Source organism: Rhincodon typus, chromosome 2 (genome assembly GCF_021869965.1).
Source record: "Rhincodon typus isolate 14 chromosome 2, sRhiTyp1.1, whole genome shotgun sequence".
Lineage (NCBI taxonomy): Eukaryota > Metazoa > Chordata > Chondrichthyes > Orectolobiformes > Rhincodontidae > Rhincodon > Rhincodon typus.
This window is the reverse complement of record NC_063333.1, coordinates 97,050,525-97,075,693: the sequence shown is the minus strand read 5'-3', so window position 1 is coordinate 97,075,693 and position 25,169 is coordinate 97,050,525. Positions and strand designations below refer to the sequence as shown.

At 38.2% G+C, this 25,169-nt stretch overlaps 1 protein-coding gene across 1 annotated transcript; it reads right to left on the bottom strand.

Annotated features, from left to right (window-relative positions):
* Positions 1-2,955: 2,955 nt before the first annotated feature.
* On the bottom strand, positions 2,956-5,395 carry hoxa13b (homeobox A13b). The gene is made up of 2 exons (XM_020526886.2): positions 4,663-5,395; positions 2,956-4,268 (listed from the first exon to the last, which is right to left on the bottom strand). The coding sequence occupies exons 1-2, from the start codon at positions 5,306-5,308 to the stop codon at positions 4,024-4,026; spliced, it is 891 nt and encodes a 296-aa protein (XP_020382475.1). The 5' UTR covers positions 5,309-5,395; the 3' UTR covers positions 2,956-4,023.
* Positions 5,396-25,169: the final 19,774 nt, after the last annotated feature.

Genomic DNA, 25,169 nt, shown 5'->3' with positions numbered 1-25,169 from the left:
TTTGGAATGATCCACACTATCATGAAATAGGCATTTCCTCAGTCTAATTATCAAATTTTAAGCTTTAGATAAATTTATTGTACGACATAAAGTTAGCAAGAGAGATAAAAACATAAACCGTGGTTTGTAGTATATCCTACAATACATGATGCATGGCCTCAAAATGAAAAGAGTAAAATAAATCCAATGAACCGTTTTTATCCATAAAAATACACATAATGAAGGCAAAAAGAACAATTACTCCAGCGTAATTTAGTATGGACAAAGATACAGCGATGTGATTATTTCGATTCTTTTATTTTAAAAATGAAAATAAGACTGGCGAATTTAAATTCAAAACTGTATTAGGTATATCTTAACGCGCCTTGGATTCTTGACAACGGCTTCAAACCTTAATGTTCTCTAATACATTATAAAATGATGTGATCTTGTAATTATGAATAATTCAAGGCAGAAAGCCCTTCAAATTCGCTTGTCTATTGTTTCGTATATTTCTATAGAAATGTTAAGTCTCTTATGGCATTCTAAAGTGACATATGCGTGCGTCTCCGACTGCACGACACAGGAGGTCATTACTGAAGCTATTTCACAGTTCAAATTCAATGATGCAAATGCATTATTGTTTTTACAGTAAACTAGTTTAATCGCTCGTGATCGCCACTGTACTCATAAAAGGCACTTTTATTTACTGTAAATAGAGATTCACGGTTCAAGATGAATCATTGACACAGAAAAATTTGAAGAATCGAAAGCTAAATGATTATACTCTAGAATGCCAGTTCCCATTGATTGCATCTCCTGCTTGCTGTGCTTATATCAGTAGGGTAACATTGACAATATCATTAATTTTAGCTAAACTTTTATCTTGCAATATATTAATAACAAGCAACGCCTCGGGTAATCAGAAACTTGCCATTGACTTCTCACTGCCTATGTACAATGTTTTACCTTTAGTTTATTTTACTTAAATCTCAAGAACGACCAAAGAAGAAACAAAAATGCCGAAAAAGGTTTTTGCACATGATTAGTTTCTTTGGAAGCGTAAATAATGGTCAATTCTAACAATAAAATGAGCTGATTTAGTCGTACTAATCACAAATGGTTACTCTTAACTAATTAAACATTGATCAATTATTTCTTCATCTTCCAAGTAAGTAGAAATCTTATGATATACTCCAAATCTGTGCATCCAGAAAACAATGATCTCGGATCATTAGTCCAGTCTTGATCAGGAAGAATGTGGGTGGTTCTCTTCAAGTAGTTTCCAACAAACATTTCAAGGGATTTTACAAGCGGGTGGTGTGATTGGTTTGAATGCGTCATGTGATGAATGTACAAGTTTTTCATTCCCACAGCATTTTGACAAACCAGGATTCGTTGCTGCAATGGGCAACTCCTGGATTATGGCTTAGACTGTATTAAGAAGGAGGCAAACGAAAATTAAATGAGTTGTTTTGTCTGGTCATTGCACATTTCAACTTAAACGTAACAACCTCTCTTACTTACAAAGGCCAACCTGGTTAGCATAACCACAACTAGTAAAAACGTATTTCTATATTATACAAGCATGAATCAACGAGCTTTCTGTCTGTGCAATTTCTGAATTTTCCCAAAACATATCGCTACAATATTTGGTTGCTGCAAAGGCAGATAAAAATGTCTAATTTTATACAAAAAAATGAAACCTCGGCTACCATTATCCACATGGTATACTTGTACTGAACGCGGCCTGTATGTTTATAAACAAATACAATTTTTAAAACCTCGGGTTAATTGCAGCCATATTCCACAATATCACAATTAGCTTTCGTGATACTGATTCTTTTTAAATGAAATTTTTGCTCAGTCATGAATTATATGAGAATGAAAGTGAATTGACAAACAGTTTAGCAGATGCAGACAGATGGGACACAGAGATAGAGTAAGTAATGCAAGCGTGGAAGTGGACAGACAGCCTACAGGCAGATCGACTGTTCCTTCTAACTAAGAATTTTCCAAACGTGATCATGGTCAACTTTACATGATTAGTTAATGTTTCCTTACTTATTTTATTTGAGGCTAAAATTAAAACCAACCGCAATGATCAATTTGCGAAATACATTTCCATATTTCTTTCTATTGATTTCACACCTTTGCACTTGTGAATCCAGTACAACGCCTAAAATTGTTGATTAGTTTTAAAGGTTTTATTGTTAATATTAGTAAATGACTCCCTACTGGTCGTTCAAATTCGAGCATTTCAAGTAATTTCTCTGAACATTTCCACGAGTTGGATAATGCGTTATTAATTGTTAGAGTTACTGCCCTACGTCTGACAGTTCCATTTCACCCTTTGCTCTTTGATTGTTGGAATAGTTGTTCTCTCGTTCGGTCAATGCGTGAGTAAATGAATATCTACGGATTTAGCAGTAGATGGCGCACTTGTTCTACCAATACACTTCATGACTATTCATGAGTGGTTAATAGTCAAGGTCAAAGACTATCTGTTTTCGTCAAGGTCAAGGTTTAAGCCCCCCTCCTAACGCCCTGCCTCCATATTAAAACCAAGGGGGGAGCTTATATTTCCAATCAGAATATGGAGACCAATTTATTGCCTTTAAACTTTCAGCAAACGCTGATGCAAACTTGAGAATCCACTCCGAAAAGCGTTTTTACCGTCATAATCGTGATACTTTTACTGGTAGTAATGTTTTCGATTAAAAACAACAGGGAACATTCTCGGATACCTTTTGTTCTCAGTCTTGATTAATTCTACGTACGAAAGCATGGTTCCGAGGTATTTTAGACCTTTACAGCAATGACGGAGTTGACATGAAGAATAAATCTGGATTGGACCATATTTATTTACATTTTAGTTTAAAGGCTATTAACTGGAGTCATGTTTCTCAACAACAAAAAAATCGACGCTTGTGTTTATGAAGATCTTTTATTCGTGAAATAATTTCTTGTAACGCAAGTAATTCACTAGATGAAAAAGACAACAGGGTATACAAATTAAACAGCTGCAGCATAATGCAAGACATCTTAATTTCGTGATTATCATTCGTAATTTTTTTTACTATTATTGGTATATATTAACTAAGCAGGAGGGTGCATGCAGATATAACATTGCAGTATTTTAAAAAAAAATACAATTGCACGCAGATGTCATCATTTTTAGGAAGGAAGCTGAGCGCCTTAGGTCTGCGTGAAGCCTAATGCTATGTGAAGTGGGTAACATAATAAGCTGGGAGAAAAGACTTAATATTTAGTTAATTTACACGGGAGGGGGTGGTTCTATGTTTGCAGACAGATCTTTCTTCTGCTGTGTAGAAAATGGCAATCTGGACTGCTACTTAATTTCTGAAAGTGTGGATGCTCATAATATATACATAGGTCGAAATGTAGAGTGCTTGAATAGTACGTATTTATTTCCGCATATACATTGCTATTTAGAATATATTCTTCCTTCTACCTGTACATTAATATCTTTAAAGATAGCGCATCCCATCCAAAGAAAATGTAATGCGTAAACATACATTTTATTTTATATTTCACGATATATCCCATAGGTTACCTGAGGAAAAACTCTCATGCACTCTAGTGTTTTGTTAACCAGAACCTTTTCCAGCAAAACACATTTTCTTTCGGTGCTTTGATGAGGTTTGTGCGAAGGTACTGTATAAATCCAATTGGTACAATTATTGTTTTGAAATGATCTGGTTTATATGCGGTCAATAACTAAGCCCGCAGGTTTGCTACATTTCAAAATAGTAACCCTTTTAGACTCTTGATTGGATGGGCTTGATTGCCTTTTGGCGAACATTAGCTTGTTTTCACAACATCATCATTCAATGTCTCTCCGAGATATTTACTTGTTTGTTTTTGCTTTTTTTTTTGTCAAGAAAAAGCAACGAGCAGGCAGAAAGAAAGAAAATAAATCTAGCATCAAGAAAATGAGCGGTGGTGAGGTTTTTTTTCAGGCTGAGATCAGAAATTTGTAAAATGTTCAAATGAAGTCCGATTGGCTCTGGAATTGTCGCACTAGCTGTTAGTTTTCAGTTTAGTGAGAACTTTCTTTTCTTTGACTCGTCTGTTTTGAAACCAAATAGTGACTTGTCTCTCAGAGAGGTTTGTAGATGCAGATATCCTCCTTCGTTTGTCCTTGGTGATGAATTTATTCGTGGCATATTCCCGCTCAAGTTCTTTCAACTGCACTTTGGTGTATGGTACTCTTTTCTTCCTACCACGCCGAAAAGAGCTCGCATCCGAGGGATGCGAAACCACGTCTGTGAAGAGGAAAACACACCTCACCATCCATAGCATTTAGCAGTCGTCACCAAAAACAAACATAAAAACGGTAACTGACACCGGAGTCAAGTTCAAGTGCCGTGGGGGATATTACCTCGACTATACCCTGTGCAATAAAAATTTAGCAGAAAATATAGTTTTGAAAATGGATGAGGATTGAGAAGTGATAATGAAAAATCATGCATAATGATATTAACTGCATGATACTATAGCGGTGCTAGTACTGGGGCATCACGCATATGCCTTCTTAATCATAACCCATTGAAGACTTAAGACCAGTTAGCCGTATGTATTTACACCTCACAATGCTTTGTTCCCTTCTCTTTAACAGTTTGGAGTGACATTGAAAGACTCGTGTTTATCTATACTTACCTGGCAAGCTTGATTTCCAGAGGTGGGTGGCTTGAGGTTGCTCTTTCGAGCAGCAGACTTGCCCGTTCCACCCATTGGTAATTGCCCAGGGCTGGTAGCTCTCCATGGATAATAGTGTTTCATGTCTCGGTTCCCCCGGAGTGCTGATAGTGGGAACCACAGGTACGTCCAAATAGCTGGGCATCGGTTGGTATGGCCCCGCGTAACCTTGGTAGAAAGCGAACTCCTTAGCTCTGGAGGTGAATTCCTCGCCGGCGGACGTGTCCATATACTTGTCGGCAGGATAGCCAGACAAGGTAGAGGGCTGAGCACAGGACTTGATGCTGCTATGGTGGCTCATGCGGCAGGGATAGTAACTGCTCCCAAAGTATCCATAAGGAAGGGCGGCACTGGACGAAGTTTGAGCAGGACAAGGACTACACTGTTTGACAGGTTCAGAGATGCCAGAGGCTGGCACTTCACTCGACGAGTAGGCAGAGCTGGGAGCTAGGGATGCTGGATGGGTCATCAAATTCCTGCATTGATTTGCTGTGAAGTTCCCTCCCGAAAATCCATCCATGTTTTTATTAATTTCATCCAAACTGTTGTCGTAGACGAACATTACCGTGTCGATCCAGCGGGGATGAAGTATCACGGACGCTGTCATATCACGTCCAACATTGAGACTAGTGGCCGTTTTAAAAGCCCCTAAGACTGAAAAGAGATACTGAATCTCTGAGACTTAGCAGCATTGACGAGCCAGTGTCGCTGAAGCTTGCTTCCTCATTGGCTGCGAGGTGACCACGTGATATGCAAAGTAGACGGTAAATATATGAAGAATTAAAAAGGTACAATCTCCATTAGTTCAACAAAGCAACATTGGGCTATTTACATAAATGAGCAATTGGAATAAATCACGCTTAGTACATATCTGGCTACTAACGGTGCACAAAATAAGCCAGTGATGTATGAACATCACATAAATGAATAGACAGAAAATAGGGCAATATTTTGCATGTACAGAAAACAAGACAATCCAAAACTGCTAGCATTTTTATTTGCATGTAACGGGATGAATAATGAACATAATTATAGGCTAGATCACATTAAACGTTTTACAGTTTGGTGAAGGTATTTTTGTGTGGTTGATTATTGTACCTGTGACTGTGGTTACTTTTATATAAACGTTCATACAATCCACCCTTTTGCAACCTATATTTCTGACCAACGAAAAGCGCTTTCTTCTAAAATACTTTGTCGCTTAAGCAAAATCTGACATTAGGATGGCCTAAAACCACACTTTCCCAGCTCATTTTTTCTTTGCATTTCACTTCATAAATAATATCTTCAGGTACTTGAAACCAATAAGAAATTAACTTTTAAAGAACTAAGTAGCAGCAGAATTTTATAGTGTAAAGGAAACATCTGTATGACCTTTGTCTTGCTTCATGACATAACTCGTTAAACCAAATGGCAATAATGCCATAGAACAGCCCGAAATTATTCCAGAGCTACGTTTCTTAAGCCGTGATAATTATTTGAGAGAATACATCTCTTCATTCTGGATGTACTGTTTGCCATTAAACTAAGCACCAGAGCAAAGTTTATTAAAATGAATCACTATGCAGGTTGGAATTCATCTTCTACAGCAATCAGTTAGTTTGAATTTCTACTTATGCGGACCAAATAATGCGTTTACTTGTTATGATGACAGCAACATTTCTGGCCAGTCACAAATATAGATACATTCGGATCAAAAGACATTTATAAGACAGATAAGGATATCCACTAATTCTTTGTCTGCCGTTTGCCATCCCTGATACAAAAGTACTTAAATAAATGTCAGCGTTCTTACTTCCCCCGCTAATGCAGCCGATTCGTGTCAATTTACTTGCTGCAAAATATGCATTCATTGAGCAAGAACATAACTCACATAACTGGGTTTTACATTGAAATATCAGTGCAAGGATTTTATGAGTACCTGGCGCAATTAAATACATGGAAAAGGGATAAACGGTGAATTATTTAACAATAGCTGGCACGTTGTTAAATGAGCTAAAATGCATAAATATGATTTGTTTTCTAATATGTAGCACATTGTTAAAAACGCTATTTAATCGATAAATATTAAGCTTTTTCTAAATGGATTTGAAATCAATTTGCAGTTATTTGCCGAAAAGTATAGGGATAAACATTCTTCCCACAGTCACATACTGCATGCTGAGAAGCAGTTGTTGCTGAAAATGCCTACAAAAAGCAAAAACATAGCCGGTATTGTCCGGTTGGTGTGGACATTGATTTTTGGTACAATTTCAGTCACTTACTTATCTACCAAGCACTGTAATGTATACAATGATAACCAGGTTGTAACAAACAAACATTTCAAGCTTGTTTCATTCAACTGTTTGCTCTAAGTTTTTTTTTCTGTAACAGGATTCAGTGGCAGTGGTAATGCAGCTGTTTAGAACAATCATTTTACAATTAAAATGCTCCTATTATATTCTTTACAATTTTTCCCTCTCTCGCTCTAAGTCTTTAACTGTCCTTTTCCTGTTTATCTCTCCCTTCCCTTCCTTTCTTGTACCTATTCGAAATGTCTTGCCCCTATTTTAGCACAGGAATCATCCAATCGCGTGAGAAACAGCTGCACGCTGTTCCTCCAAACTTCTTTTAGAAATTGGAAGTGATACGAACCTCGATGATTTAGGAGCCCTGATTCCGAGCTGCTACTGACTATCGTTATTGGAGCGGAGACGCTGAATTCCAATTATGTGGAAGATAAACATTCTCCGACGACTAACGTGCCACAGTATGGCGAAATTAAAGCGTCTCTCCAGCGAATCAGGAATTTTTTATACGGTATCCCCCTTTTGAAACATCGGCTGCAAATTATCATCTTTTTCTGGATTATAGTCGCGTAAACATATTGAAGTAATTTCACAACAGCAAACCCCGGAGAGAAATTATGACAAATCAAATAGGAAATTGTATGTGTGTGTGTGTGTGTGTGTGTGTGTCTCCTTAATGTGTCTCAAATTCCATGACCGACTTATTCAATGAGTGTTCATACATTCTGTAATTGACTGATGATTGTGTGATAACATCACTCGTATTGGAGTAGATCTGTCACTAACTAACAATACTTCGCTTCCCTGTGATTATTAGTAGCTGAAACTCCCTAATCTGAATCTAATATAGTGGCTACAGTTTGATTTTCGCCGCATCTGCAACGTTAATCTCAGAATATATACCGAACATAAATCACATTTAAAAATACATTTGCTTTTCCAGCGATCGGATAAAATACGGTAAAACTGAGCCCGGTTGCGCGGTCCTGGATTACGCTTTAAATTGAAATGCATTGGGACATCAAATTTGCATGGCGTCGCATTTAATCCTCCATTCTTGAATTAAAAGAACATTGCCCCTCCCCCAAAAAGGGCATATTACATTGAAACAAGCATTCGACTGCATATTTAACTGATAGGTGAAACTTCCAATGCAATCCATTTTTTTAAACGGCCACATTGTGGATTATACTACAAAATGGCAGCAACCAAATGGGCAGCTCTTTTACATACGGGTTAGACACGGCTAAAGGCCAAGGTCAAGTTGAAAGTTACAGTCTAGCCAATGTGAGTGCTGTCATTCACGCGTTGACGACCCTGTCTGAATTCTTACAAAGGCAAGCCGTGAGAATTGACTTTTTCATTGCCGTTTTGTTTGTTTTCTTTTGTTTTTTTACTCACAGCTCTCCAAATGAAAAAAAAGATTCTACTGACCGTACCGTCTTCATTTCCAGGCTGTTTCTGCATGGCTGGTAAAAGGATGTGAAATGGTTGCAGTCGTTTTCAGATACATTGCAAATTATGTAGCATTGCATCCGGTTTAAATGTACTGTACACAAAACCTCTTGTCTCGAGCTGCCAATTTGCACTGGAAGGCCGTCAATATTATTGGAAAAGGTAGGGGTATTCTGTAGAAGATCGTATTACGCCAAAGAACTGACGATGGTACTATCGTATAAAGTGTTACCTCCAAGAATTGGTTTCAAACTATCTACAGATCAGGACACCACCAGTAAGGAGTATCTGTCCAGAGAGGTATTGTACGCTGTTATTTCAGACATTGAAATGAACTGTAATGATTCCATTTTAGCATGATAATTCAAATGCGTCTTTTTAATAATGATTGACTACTTTTCGTTTAATAAAATCAACCTATGCACTTAAAGCATATCGCAGAATCCCTGTGTTTCATCTCTCGATGTACATCAGCTCTGTGTTTTCAGCCTAGTCGTGATTTGTTCTGTCTGGCTACTAGTGTAGATTAATATCATATAGGTGCGCTTTATAAGTGCGTGCAATCAAAACGGTCGCTGTGGTAAAACTGAGTGGGATAGGTACCTAGTTGTACAGATTATTTCGTAATTTAGTGTCACCTAAAACGTGTTCAAAAATTATTCTTGAATAAAAGAGAGTTTACATATTAATCATTTTATTGCATCAACATAGGGTTAACATGCACCAGTTTTTGAGATTACTGTGATCTTGATGTACCATTTCCACCTCATGAAAGTATTTTCACGATTCAGGAAGCTTGTGTATGTTAATTCCGCAAATTCTTCAGTATGGATGGGAATCTGCGTGTTTGATCTTCATGTCTGCGAATATTTTATCAATCGTGATTAATTTGAGAAGTATTGGCTTTAAAGAATTAACCGTTTAGCAATTGGAACGGGAACTTATTGTGCGCTTAAGCATTCGTCTAAGGTAAAAATCGAACGATAAGATGTTGTGTTTCCTTTTATGTGAAAATTATGCAATAAGTTTAGACTATAGTCTGGAAATGTTTACCATATGAAACAACAAAATGTTAATTGCATTCATTATTCTTAGCTCAGAACACTTCTAGAACCCTTTTGTGGCAATTTGTTTCTGCTTCTACATTGTATTTGTTCCCAGATTTGCTAATGGCTTATGCATGATTTCCAAACAAACATACTTGAAATGAAAATAACATCCATGAACTCTAGACTATGCGATTAATTAGATAACACAATCGTGCATTGTATATTTTCATTGTTTATTCCATTTATTTGTTAGTAATCATTCACCAATAATTTATTAAAAAAAACTCAGTGATTAATTCAAATAAATAACTGAATGGGTGTAGTCTTGATTGCTGATTTTCTACAATGTAGGACATATGCCACATCAGTTAGACTCCAATATTTTTTGTCCTTTACTCACCGTTACTACAAGTATCTCAAATTTTGGATATCACGGATTACTATTGTGAAACAATCATAAACAAAAACAGCAAAGAGGATTTTACTTTTATTCTTGTGTCGTTCTATTACAGATGTATTCCTTATGTTAAAATGATTTCTAGGCTTTGGCTAAACTAATCACAATAACGTATTACACTACTGCATTGATCATTACCCCGAAACAATTGACCAAACAGTATGTTAACCATATATCCTATCATCCGTATTCGGAACTTATACGTAATATCTGCAATTCTATTAACCAAGTTAACCTTGGAAGCATCCACCGTACTTTCCTGAAATATTTTTAAATTGTATTCTGGACCCCGAATGAGAGCAATCAAAATGCTTAATCAAAATCTTGCTGTCCATTGACTACCTAATTTACAATAACATTGTATGCGTAAAAATGAATATATTTGCATTATGCACGGGTTGTTATTCTTCTCGTTTTATCCTCTAATGCTAGCACATCCGAGTACATTCAGTCTTCATTGTGAGTGCTATCTCCTGACTCGTATCATGAACCAGCTACCTATGATAGACTGTGTAGATGTATCATATTATTTTTGGAGAACAGCTTGCAACTTACAAGAATTGCGTTTGGCATAATGGCCATATCAATGTTTCATTGAGCTTGTTTCATTTTTATTATCGAGTCGTTTCGGGATGCAGCGATTGTACGAGTATTTTGCATATGTACTTGTGTTGGTCTCAATGGTCAATGGAACACCCAGAGATACTATGTTAAAAGGCTAATAACTTTGTTGTTCACATTTACTGATGCCAGTCCACCATTCGAAATAAAATAATGTATTTTTGTCAAATATAATTAAAGGACAATGTACTGTTCTTCAGTTATTGTCACTGATATATTTGACTTATTGGCACGCATCTGCCAAGGTGTTTCTTATTGGTGTCACTGGCTAACGCTTTCGACTGTACCACCTTCACTAAGCACATAGGTGTGCACATTTATGTTATTACTAAATAAAATTGTAAGAACATTTAAATAAGTCAGGTGCATTGCAACAACTGTTCATGAAACTGCTGCAACAGACTTATCATCAGCTTAAAATGAACGTAGTAGTGAGAATGTTTTTGTGGAACAATAGAAAACGCGACTATTTTTGGTAGAACTATTCTAATATATTCTGACAATGATCACCTAAAACTATTCAAACTACATGAAATCTTGATATAGACAATGACGAATTTAGAGCATGGCTTATTAGCCGTTCCATTCAAAATGCGCCTCTCATTTAAAATAATTCAAACAACGTTAATTTCCTTCAAAAGACTTACCTCATTCCTGCTTTAAATCTAAGCGCATTGTCACTTCCTCATTTTGACCTAATTAATAAACATTTATCAAAAAAAAATCACACATCGAGATATTTTAATTGTAAGGGTCCAGCTTTAGTACTGCAGCCCACAACTAAATTATTTATCCTAATTTGCTGGTGGCGACTGAGCCTTATTTATTCGTGATGCTGATATCGAAACCAGATTTGTACCTAACAAGAGTAAATGTTGCCGAGTGAGCTCTCAAGAAAACAAAGCTCATTTGATTTTAAGCCCGCCTGAAATACTTCTCATTTTGAATCTCCTAATATTTATCTGTTGCTCTGCTTCCTCCAGTTTTCTTAAAATAATTTTTTTTCGCTGATGTTACATTGCAATCGTTTGATAGCAGATTTCCTGGAAAGCACTATCGAGTTGTGCAGTCTGGCCTTTGCGGTGATGGATTCTTTTCTTCTCCTGTGTATACTGGGCTCGTGGGTGGGCAGAAAAGGGTGAATGAACACTCTGGGCTCCAAACGAATAATATCACCTTATTCGATTTAATTACTTTCATTATTATGTTTATTATTTGTTATCTCCGACTTTAAAGTGTATGTAAGAACCGTTCATCTTTTTAACTAAATAGATGTAAAGTTCCATACTGACTTTTTCCTGGATGACAAAAGCCCAATGCATACAGATAAAGATTTTCAGTACACATATGAATGCGCAGATGTCAGCTTTGAAGTAACTTGAATTTACGATCTCAAACCACCAACATTCCTTAAACAACTGCTACCTCAAACTCTATATATGGTTTTAAATTCATGTAAGACATGTATCTTTTCAAGTTACAGTAATAAACGCACGCAAGAAGATGCAATCATTATGCGAAACCATATATGCATTCTGTTTTAAAATGACGAATGCCAACTTTCACAGTTTGAGTGTATAAAAACTTCATTGGTTTGATGACATACAAATCAAGGCCAACTACAAAACAAGAAAATCGATATTATTTCACTGTGATCTAAATGGTGTCCGCACTGCGTGAGCACAGCCCTTTCTTACATTTAGCAGGTAAAATGTCAAAACTAAAATATCGGTTAGTTCATGTTAACGCATTGTAAATGCTTGCAATTTTAAGACGTTACTTCAGTTTCACAACCCTTAACAAGATATATTTTATATATTTTTTATTTATTTTGTTTTAACGGCATATCGTTTGCGTTGGCACTATCTTCAATCACAGCCTGATCTCTATTACATAGATCGCTTTGTGCCAAATTCTAAGTCATATATTTCATATTAAAATATGGCCGCATACTTTATTGATTTCTGACGGTGTTGTATATATATATTTTGAGAATCCGGATGTTAGAACTCCAAACCAAAGTGTATTGGCAGTAATCACTATGAACTATTTTGATTTTTCATTCCTAATATTTGATTGTTTGTTGTTACCATACAGATAAGTAAAATACAATTTGCTAGAAGGTATTACAATAAATACTGGTGCCATGTTCCCTCGATACCTTTCGATTTTGCATCACTAAATATATGTTAATTAAAATGTATCTTGCACCTTGTTAAATAATTAATCTTTGGAGAACAACGTCTTGTTTAGGTTTAATGAATGGGCCATTGTATGATTTAAGATGTACTTCAACACGCAACTGCGAAATGTATTTCTGTACGAATATCATTCGGTTAAAGTCAATTCACCGGGTACTTAGGAACAATTTGCACCATGACACTGGATATTTAAACAAACTAATTCTCTATGTCAGTCTTCGGCTCTCTGTATAAACATAACGACATAAACATCTGTACATTTTCGTTGACAACCGCCTCTGAAAATCTTCAATGACTTTTATAAGTCTCAGTGATGGAAGCAGCATAAAAGGATAACCGGTTTAATTTCTCGTTTTCTAGGTTGGAAGTGAAATGTTTCCCGAACAGTAACAATCGTCTCGTCACCCACCCCAATGAACTGTTTAAAATTATGTCATATATTAAATCATAAAATGAAAATCTGTTAATATCGTTTTGGGCACTTGAGTGGAGGATAGCATCAACATAAAGTTTTACTGTCGCTGTTAGGCTGAGACGTTTCTTTTTGTCAATTTATGATACCCGAAATGCAACACACTGACAATATTATACCACACACGATCTTAGACATGAACCGGGTACTTCGTTGTTTCAGTGAATTAAGCAGAGACTGCAATATTCAGCAGATGATTAAAATGAAGTGTTCCACACCGAAAATGGACTTAATATCAGGCAGGACAGAGTAAAAAGTAATTTAATATGTATTCAATGTGACAAAAGATAAATGAGAACTAAAGCAATGAGAAGGCACAGACAAGTATAGTTTGTCCTAGCCTTTTTATTGATGCGGAGTTATTTAAGTACATAAATCTGCTCTGTGAATATTTCTGCAAAATAGCACAGCAGTCATCTTATTTTGTCGTTTCAGTCAAATATCTATTTATCAAACATTTCTAAATCAAACGTAATATGATAATACTCCGATTGCCCAAAGTTATTAAACTGATTAGAAATCGATGCCAGTCACGATAATTTGTTCTGTTTTTAGCCACTTAATGAGGGAGGGTTATGAATTACTCAGTCGCTGGGAGTAAAGAATGAGTGATGGTAACGGGTTATCCTCGGGCCTGGTTCATTAGTATTCGTCTTAGTTTGACCAGTGAGATTAGAGGGTCGTGGGAACCTAGAGCTTCTTGATAAGCACGGGTGACCCTGCATATCAGCCCAGGCTTAGGTCGGATAAGGAGCTTTCGGGAATAACTGGAAATCACAACCACTCAAATGGTGCGAGTAGCCGGAACTCCACAATCACAAGACTATAGCCAACGCAAGTATAACAGAAGTGGACCAGATCTAAATCTGAAACGCGCATTGGAAATGATAATGCCCGACACTCCGATTAGCAGGAGTGAAATTCAAGTACATGTATTCCAGATTACCAAACAAGATCATTTCTGTTTTCCCTGTAGTAGCGCAGCTTTCCCACTAGATGTCTGCAGAGCTACTTGAAGACTTTCAAGAATATTATTTTTCTTAGCCTTGTCTCCAAAAATTGCAGAGGCTTTGGTTCTGATTTGGATTTATCTAGGTTAACAGCTTCTATGTACAGAACGCAATCTTTCGTCATGCAACAAAAAAGACACAAACATTCCTGTCACAAGACATATACTTACGCACTTACGCAAATGGATCATTCTGTTACAATGAGTATGTTTAAATAGCAAGGTAAAGCAGTAAAGACGCCTCCGGTTAATCTTCAAGCTGTTCGAGTCAAGGACACAGAGGCGGTAACCGCATTAACTTTGCAAGATACAAAGGGTGATCCAAGATCAGAAGTGCTAACTTGCATGGAAATCCAGACGCACATTTGCCAGAATTTGAACAGAATTGTGCAGTTCACCTAATGTGGGTATAATCGTCTATGTTGGACCAGTGTATATGAAATATGGTTGGACAAATGGATCTGATCCAGCTAATTCAGCACTGAGACATGGGAGGTTTGAGATTTATTGGTCGTTACAATGGGCAGTGCACCTCGGCTTTCAACAAAAGATACTCACATTAGACTTTTGAACAAATATTTAGTCTCTAAGTCATAAAGTGCTTCGTGCCGACTGAATGTGGTGTCCTTGGCTTCCAAGACTAGTTTACACTTGCTTAGTTATTCCCTCTCATTGCTGTGCTTTTCATTAACATTGTCTGTTCGGCTGCCCCAGTGAGTCCGTCTCTTCAAACCAATCCCCAATCTTTCAGTAGCACGTTTATGTGAGATGGTGGACCTGGCGCTAATTTCGATTGTGGCCTTCAGCTTTATTTCCGTTGAACTGCAGTGAAAAAGCACAACCATCGCCCACTGTGTGCGACTACAGCGTGATTTAATTCAGCCTTCAGGCTTCGTTTTAATTAATCCTAGTAAAGCAAATCATTGCCGAAGTTTTCAAGGAGAGGCATTGGGCTAATCAACAATTCCTGTCACCAACAACGAGGGCTTGAATACATGCTTACAGAATTTATTCATGATTAGTGCTGCTGTCTTGCAAATTTTGGAAATTCGGAGACAATTTGAAAGATTATTTTGCCGGAATTTAGATAGCGCCTTGAACTATTTATTTTTTTCTTGGCGACATATTTTTGTTTGATCAAAACAGTGATGTCCTGTGTATATTATGTATTATTATATGTATAATACATTTGAAATGATGTGTACGTAGGAGTGAGAAGGGAGAACAATCCATGCTGAATTGAAATAGGGATCAGTACCGGCGGGACAGTTTTTGCTACCGTTGGTTTCTGATTGCATCTGATCACGCTTTGCAAAATGCTGATGTCGTCAACTTTTTGTGAGACGATAGGGAATGGTTCTGTCGAATAGAAATTCGAAACATATCGGCGAAAACATGGATGCACGGCCAAACATCCTCGCAGATGATTGGCTACAAAGCAATCGACCATGTCAGGAAGGTGTTTTACTGCCGCTCAGTGTGTCATGAACAATTAAGAGCAAGGTACCCAATGCTGAGATTATTGATCCTTTCATCATCGCTGATACCTCTTTACAGTCAACAGTGAGGCACAACACTCCTACATTCTCGCCATATTTGACGTGTTGCTCCTTACCAATTCTAATTCGCCAGTGTTTTCTCTGCTCACAAATAAGTTGCAACAAGATGTGTGCTGGTCACTGAATGATCATTTCATGCATTTATTTGAATAGCTTATATGCGTTGCATTCACATTTCCGAGAATTTATTAATGCCATCATTTCAGGTTACGCTCGTAAAATCTTAAAACGAATGGAATTTTCAGTTCAAACGTGTGGTTACTTCCACATTGCCATGCACCCCAGGAAGTCAAAAATTTCTTGAGTGACTGTGTTACCATTACAGGCTATAAAAACAAAGCACTAAAAGCTATGAATCATTGTGCAGATTAATGTCAGTATATAGAGTAAATGAAACAGGAGCATTTCAGTTTTGTATTCAATCATTATGGAAATATTAAAGTTATGTATTAATTAGTTATACTTGTTAAGTAGTCACACATCGCAGTGTCCTATTGACTTCACTACATGCACTGTAAAAAAAATCCACTTATACCAAGTGGAAGCACATATTTCTATTTGTTAGAAATCTCATTTATATCCTGAACTTTATGTCTTTATAAAAATGCTACCATGTGAAGCACCGACCCTCATTAACAGTTTTCAGTTGACTGAATGATGGTTATCATTAAAATTACTTTTTTTGACAATTCAGTAGTCTACCTGGTAGACTTTGCGAGCCATGCAAATTTGAATACGCATACTTTAATTGATTTAGACAGAGATGAAAGTCTGTTTTTAAAATAAAAATCATTTCCTTTAACAATGGAGAATTTTAGGCACTTAAATCATTTCCATGCGCATCTTGTCCGAGAATTATAACAAATTATTTTAGTAGGAACTTGCGTTAATGCCTGGACACCTCTCAAATTGAACTGCAGCCCAAAAATGTCGTCGATCAATTCATAACCGACCTTGCGACTGTTCGCAGTCCCCTGAAATTCTAATTTAGCCTCTTAGAGGTGAAATTAAATAGCCTCAATTGAAGTCCCGTTGGTTCCTTTAAGAAACCAGACAGCGCGTTACGCACTTTGATCTTCATTCGCTGAATATGTTACCTGAATTATTTAAGGATTCCACTTTAGAAAATAATAACAATTAGGATTGTGTCAATATGATGCACATTTCCAATAATCTTGCAGTGATAACTCGCAATTACGCCAATATAAAAAACCTTAAACTTAACGTGTTCGTTTCTATTATAGCGCTGTGCAACAACTCCAAAATATACATATTCAATTCTTTTTGGTGACGATAAAGGCAACTTCTCTGATGAAAACGGTTTAAGTGGCATGAGGAAACAGTGTAAAAACGGGGCAACTGAGGTTGGTTTTCCTGATTATTCAGTAACTCAGATCAACAGTAGGGGGAGCACAAAGACAGGGAGTGACACCGGAGCTCCGAGGGCGACTAACCGGGACATCAAGAACCGAAATGGAGAGAGAGCTGCGTTGGAGGTAAGCGATGGAGAATGTGTGTCTGTCTGTTTCTTAATCCTATGGTAGCATGCTCTTATTTAGCCTCCTAACTGTTTGAACTACTGTGTAAACGTTACTTTTTAAGCCTCTCTTTCAGAATTATTTCAATGCTTTACAGACCACTGTAATTCATTACACAGGACATGATAATGGAAGCATATGTTATGGTTAAAAGATCATTTCATCATTACATGCTAAGCCTCTCTACTGTAAAATGATTTATAGAAAGCATACTAACAACAGTGGCAAAATATAATTGACAAAAGATGGCCATTTTCGATTGGTGGGGAATGATCTTTATGGTGTATATGTTTCTTTCAGTTACGAAGATCATTACATTAGGATGAACTCTGAAGACACCAAGGCGTTTTAATCGCACTCATTTCACTGTTTATCTGTCAGCTGCTGTTACAACAGGGAACTAATTAAGGGTAGACAATTAGAATCCCCCAGAGGGAAGCCGGCTCAAACCCATTCAGTCTCACATCAGAGTGTTAGGGGACCGGGAAATTGGTTCTCAGCCAATCTCAGAAACAGCTCTGGCAAGAGGGCCAGCTAAGGGGTACTCATTCAGCCAATCTTATACTCGGATATCCTTAACAGCTTGTTTTTCTATCAGACTTTTAACACCGGAAAACATCCCAAGTGCTTCATTGGAAGCCATCAAATAGCAGAGCCGGGCGAAAAGTCGGAATCAAAGCCTCGGTGGAATGGGTCATTTTAAAGTAGCATCTCAAAAGAGGAGAGACGTGGAAGAGCGGAGAGGTGGCGAGGTTGAGCCAAGACATTTCAGAGCTTCAGGTCCAGACTAGTGAAGGCACAGCCATTTGGGAGGGATAGCAATGTGAGGAAGCACACGAAGTCAGAATTGAAAAGACACAGGGTTCTCAAAGACCAAAGGGCGAGGAGGTAGCAGAGAAGACAAATGAGGCCATAGAGGAGTTTGAACATAAGGGCTGAAGATTTTAATTTGGAGACATGACAAGAACAATCTAGACCAGTGAGCACAGGAATGACGAATGGACAAGCCTTAGGATGAGCAACATAGGGGCACAAAAGAATTTTAAACGAGCTCAAGCTTTTGCGTGTGGTGGGGTTGGAGGGAGGTGGTATCAGATGGAAGGCACCCCGCCAGAGGTTGAAAGACATGTGAGGACCACATGACAGATGCAATGACAATTTGCTAAACTTGTATTTTGAAGACTACAGTCCCAGTGCAGCGATATCCTCAAACTGATATGTATGGCAATATGATGCTATCTGGCTAACACCACCGATTGCCCTGAAGTTTGCGGCAATATATACATGATTTTATACAGGAGAGACGTTTGGTTCCTTCATCCACAAATAGCTTGGGTATCTTTAATACATCATGCTGAACGTATATTTTGAAACTAAAGCAAAACATAGAATAGAATCCCTACAGTGTGGGAACAGGCCCTTCAGCCCAACAAGTCTACACTGACCCTCAGAGCATCTCACCCAGATCCATTCCCCTATAACCCACCTAATCCACACTATGGGCAATTTAGCACAGCCAATCCACCTAACCTGCATTTCTTTGAACTGTGGGAGTAAACGCATGCAGACATGGGGAGAACATACAAACTCCATACAGGTATTCACCAGAGGTTGGAATTGAACCTGGGTCTTTGGCACTGTGAGGCAGCAGCACTAACCACTGAGCCACCATGTCACCCTTTCTGAGACAAACTCAGCAGGTCTGGTAGCACCTGTGGAGAGAGAAACAAAGTTAACATTTCAGGTCTAGGGATCTGAAGAAGGGTCTTCTGAAGAAGTGTCTCTAGACTTGAAAAATAAACTTTGTCTTCTTTCTCCTCAGATGATGCAAGACCTGCTGAGTTTTCCAGCAATTTTTGATTTTGTTTCAGATTTTCAACACCCATGGTTTTTTAGTTTTTCTTGAAAGTATATTTTGCCTGGAACCAGCATTCCAAGGGAGCCCAGTGCATTCAAGTGTGAGATCAGAACCTGGTTACTGAACCCTGCTGGTATTTCTGCCTTTCTGCGCATACTAAAATTTTATCATATTCATGCAATGTAACAGTATAAATTCCTCCTGTGGTATATGCAGACCACTTAACTAATGCTCAGCTAATCATATACACTCGATCCAAGAACAGTACAATTGGACCAGATGCAGGTATACACAAACAATTTAATGGACAAAGTTTTGGAAGACCATTTGGGAGCCTTCCAACTTGATGCCCAAGTAATGTCACGTAAAATAATATCAGGATTCTAGTTAATGAATCACTGGTGTGATTTCTTTCATGCAGCAGAAGAATATAGAGACTCCAATTCTAATCCCTGGCTAATCTCATTTGTAAGATCCTGAAAGCAAATCTTGACAAATTGCATTCCGTTATCTCAGACCTTTGATATTTTCAGATTGCATGGAACTAGAGAACTAATTGCCACCCAATGTCACAAAGTACATAATGATAAAGTATTGAAGGACAATATAACTAATACTCATTTAATAGCAGCAAGGCTGGTTTCAAACAGTCAGATACCTAAGACTTAATTAATCTTGTACAATACCAATTGGTTAAAAATTGGATGATCAAATTGGTATTATCTAACAAATCAAATGCATTCTTTTAAAGGGGAAAGCAGCAGGTTCCAATTCCAACAAATTTCATCCACAGCATACTGAAAAAGTTTTAGAAATCTAAGATCCATCCAATCTGACAAAATTAACAGTAGTAAACTATCGTAGGTTCAGTGATCAGCCAGATGAGGGGACACAAGGGGTTTGGTTTTAAGTAAATTTAGTGATTTGACTGAGGGAGGGCTTGGGGTAGGGTGGGACTGGTGAACGTTACTTAGGAATCCAGGGCAAATCAAATAATGTCCCAGATCTTTGCGGTTCACCTCAAAAGATTTCAGTTTAATGGCATATTCAAAAGATGATTGCTTGCTCAAATTAATAGATTTTGTTAAAGGCACAGCCTTCTGACTCAAGGCTATCAAGCAGCACCTGCTCAGCAATAACCTGCTCAGTGATGCCCAGTTTGGGTTCCGCCAGGGCCACTCAGCTCCTGACCTCATTGCAGCCTTGGTACGAACATGGAAAAAAGAGCTGAATTCCAGAGGTGAGGTGAGAGTGACAACCCTTGACATCAAGGCTGCATTCGACTGAGTGTGGCATCAAGGAGCCCGATGGGTATCTGGGGGCAAACTCTCCGGTGGTTGGATTCATACCTGACACATAGGAAGATGGTTGTCGTTGTTGGAGCTCCAGGACATCTCTGCAAGAGTTCATCAGGGTAGTGTCCTCTGCCCAACCATCTTCAGCTGCTTTATGACCTTCCCTCCATCATAAGGTCAGAAGTGGCAGTGTTCGCCAATGATTGCATAATTTTCAGCACCATTTATGACTCCTCAGATACTGAAGCAGTCCGTGTTCAAATGCCACAAGATCTGGACAATATCCAGACTTGGGCTGACAAGTGGCAAATGACATTCGTGCCACACAAATGCCAGGCTATGACCATCATCAATAACAGACAATCTAACCACCACCCCTTGACATTCAATGGTGCTACCTTCACTGAATCATGCACTATCAACATCCTGGGTGTTATCATTGACCAGAAACTCAACTGGACTCATCACATAAACACAATGGCTACAAGAGCAGGTCCGAAGCTAGGAATACTGCAGCGAGTAACTCAACTCTGGGCTCCTCAAAGCCTGCCCACCATCTACAAGACACAAGTCAGGAGTATGATGGAATACTCCCCACTTGCCTGCATGAGTGCAGCCCCAACAACACTCAAGAAGCTTGACACCATCAAGGACAAATCAGCCTGCTTGATTGGCACAACATCTACAAGCATCAATTCTTTCCACCATCAATGCCCAGTAGCAGCAGAGTGTACTATCTACAAGATGCGCCGCAGAAATTCAGCAAGAATCTCAGATAGCACCTTCCAAACCCACAATCACTTCCATCTAGAAGGACAAGGGCATCAGACATATGGGAACACCACCACCTCCAAGTTCCCCTCCAAGCCACTCACCATCCTGTCTTGGGAATACATCACCGTTCCTTCACTGTCGCTGGGTTAAAATCCTGGAATTCCTCCCTAATGGCATTGTGGGTCCACCTACAGCAGATGGACTGCAGCGGTTCAAGAAGGTAGCTCACCATCACCTTCTCAAGGGCAACTGGGGATGGGCAAGAATGCTGGCCAGCCAGCAATGCCCACATCCCACAAATCAATAGAAAAAAAAGGGGGAAAATGCTAAAGAAAATAACTAATTCAACATTTGGCAGGTGAACAAAGGGATTTAAGAGTTGGTTCCATGCTTGTGCACAATAACATCCACAGGGGTGTAATGCGGGAAATTTTGTGCACTGAGCCTGTGGTTATTCATTCATTCATTTTAATAGATGGAAAATCACAGTCTGTGCACCTACAATTTCCTGCACTATGCTTTTTGTGACTGTTGTTTCCTACTGGTACTGCAAAGTCGGCCCTTTAGGGTCCAGAAGTCATTAAATATTAACTCTCAGATGCAAAGAGAGCCATTTACATGTTCAAAGAATTTTGGACCTCACAGGAAAAGATATGATACTTAAATGTAGAGATTAGGAAAGTGCTACAGGGATCTGATTTGAAATATTGTGCTCAGTTTTGTGTGCTTTGGGCAAATTTGGAACACTTTATACACACATTGTTATTGCTATTGTTGTTCCTTTTGTGGTAACTGTTAATATTTCAACTGCTGCCACTGTAATGTTCTGCTTTTTGAGGCAGAAATTTAATTGATTCTAATAAAGAAAAGGTTGGTCTATTCAGCTTCAGAATTTGAGACCTTCTCTGCTTGAGGTGAGGGAAACTCTGATTGTAAGTTCTGTTTCTGTTTCATCATATCATTAATATTTTACACCTTCACTAATATGCAACTTATTAAGCTGGATTCACTCAAACTAAAACTGAGCAATGCTATCTTTTACAGTTTTAAAAGATCTTAAGAGCTTTGCTTCCCAAGAATGGTTCATATGGTCAGGGAAGAGGAGGAGATATTCCCAACCAAAATAATACATTTGAACAATAGGGGGATTAATCCAATTTATGGCTCACACATGTTTTTGCTTATATTGCGGCACTTAGTAGCAGGTTGTGTCATACCAACCAGCCCAGATTCATAAATTACATTTTTGAGGGGAAGAGGCTAATGCATAAAAATCTGTAGTCGATATAAGTGAAGACTAAGTGCAATATGTAATATTAATCGGACCAGCATATGAATGTGACTGATGTGCACAATTATAATGGGGATCAGGTGTGAACGAAAATTAAACATTATAGTGCACCACACAGTCAGCTTGAGTTATTGTGCTTTTATTTGTGAGCCTAGTCATGCGCACTCTAAGGATTATTGTGGTCAGTAAGATATTTTAAATTTTGGAATGAGACTGGTGTACATTGTGGAACAGGTTGCTTGCAAATGCTTTGCGGTATTGATTAGATTACACAGTGCGCAAACAGGCCATTCTCCTATCGGTCCAAGCTAGTGTTTGTACTCCATGTGAGTTTTCTCCCAACACTCTTCATGTAACCGTATTTGTAAGCACTTTTATTCTTTACTCCTTCCTGCGTCTATTTAGACTTTCCTTTAAATGCATCTATGCTATTCACATCAGATATTTCTTGTGGTAGCGTGTTCTGCAATCTTTCTACTCTTTGGTAAAGAACTTCTCCTGAAATCCCACCTGGAAACACATGGGCCAACAAATTTGTGTTGGTGTATCTTGGTATTTTCCTTCATTGTGTAATTTCCTCCAACATCTGTTCCCACATGCTGTAGGCTTTCAATGGAATAATTTGAACTTGGTTACCACTGTCTGCCAGATGACGTTTCATTATTCTCACTTTGAGAAATAATAATAAAATGGAAATGTCAGAAGCAATCCTCCTTGCGCCGTCCTAATTCAACCACAATTATTAAACAAACTACTCAAGAATCATGCTGCTCCATCACTAAGCCAAAGACTACCTTTCCTGCCATTACATGTACTATTGATTTTTTGGGATATTGTCAGACCAGTTTATTCCTCATATAATACTTGGACATGTGCAAGTATGTATTGAGAATTCTTGTTGCTTTTTTATAAGTTTATACAAGCTTTACTTCCATACTGGCCTCCTACCTTTATGTGGATTCATTCCTTCAATGTCCTTTGTTAGCAGCCCTCTATTGGCAGCTGAGACACATAACCACCTTTCAGTGAAAAAGGTCACCATTAGGTCCAATGTCTGTCAGGAGGCCCCTTAAACAGTGAACATTCAACTGGCCTCCAAGTTTTGGTGGGGTCTTGCCACATGTTCAGGTAGTTGTGGAAATTATGACATATATTCCTGCTGGGTTCGCAATCAGATCTGAAAATCTACATGAGTTCATATGTGGATGAGGAATGTATATCAGTGCAGAATTAACATAATACATTGCACCCTACATTTTGCAAATGTCAATGCCATGAGCAGAAAGGTCAAGAAAAAATCAGGAAAATAATTTAGTGTGAGATTCTCAATGTGCCACTTTTCCAGAAGGTTAAGTCTAGGGAACTGGGAGGTTTGACACCTTTGAAATGCATAGCTCCTGATTAAATGGCTAAAATATATAATTAGGACGTTATGTCAAGTTATATGAGTTTAGGCCAGGCTTCACCCACAGACATGTCTCCTAAAGTGAATATTGTGAGTGTTAAACAGGCAAAGCATGTTTAGTACTTCAAAGTGCAAATACTTTTTTTTAACTGGAATGTTTTCCTTTTCTGTATTAACTATTTAGTAAAGTTATTTTGGTATCTTTGCTACCGCTTTTTTGCAATCTGTCAATTTTCTGTACTGTGCTTGTAGTTACTATTTGAATTTCCTATAGTGATATATAACATTCAAATAGTAAGGGAAGATGGGAATTATTATATCAAGTTTTATATTTTTCATGATTGAAATAAGGAAAGATAAGGGAGAACACTTGCATTTATATGCCTGCCATAACTCTGGAACCCATGATCATTGGTCATATTATTTATACTGGACACATTTTGAGAAGCCTCACTAATTCTGTTTCATTTCAGACTCAGAATCTTGTTATGGTGTTGGAGGTCTTGCCTGTGCACTGCCTCTTCCAGAGAAGACCCACACAGCAGTCAGGCAGTGGTATGGCCATCGGCAACACTTCTCCTTGGAATCAAGGCCTTGCAGAAATGGTGTCCAATAAGAGTTCCCAGTCAATCACAGGTTATCCTTGCACTCACTATTACCACAGAGTAAGCCATCACTGCTGGAGATAAACCCAGCCTCCCACTCCACAAAGTTCCAGAACAAATATAAGTGATTCAGGGGGAACGGGCAGGTCAAAGGTCATCACAGACCAGCCTGCAGCTGGGTTACTCCCAGTGGCAGGAAGGGCTGAAGGGGTAAGTGGGAGCTGAGGCCTTTGAGTGGCTTTTCATTTGTCACCACAGGACCTCAATTAGAGGCAGGGCTGACATGTTAAATATGAACTTTCCCACCAGGATTTAATTCTTGGGGAAGTAGGAAAGCAGTGGGGTTTAGGTCCACCATCAACCTACTGAATTAAATGCTCTTATTACCTGCAAACTCACTATCTCCAGGAACAAATGTTTCCAATATCTGCCTGAACAATTCTACCTTCTACAGTTTGACTTATAAATGGCTTTATGTGTTAGGATTGCTCTTACAGTTGCTGTGAGGATCATCACAGAATTAGGTTCACAGGCTCCAAAGTGAGGCAGATTCCCTGTTAAGTCACTCCCCATAAGGGGATGCAGTAAATA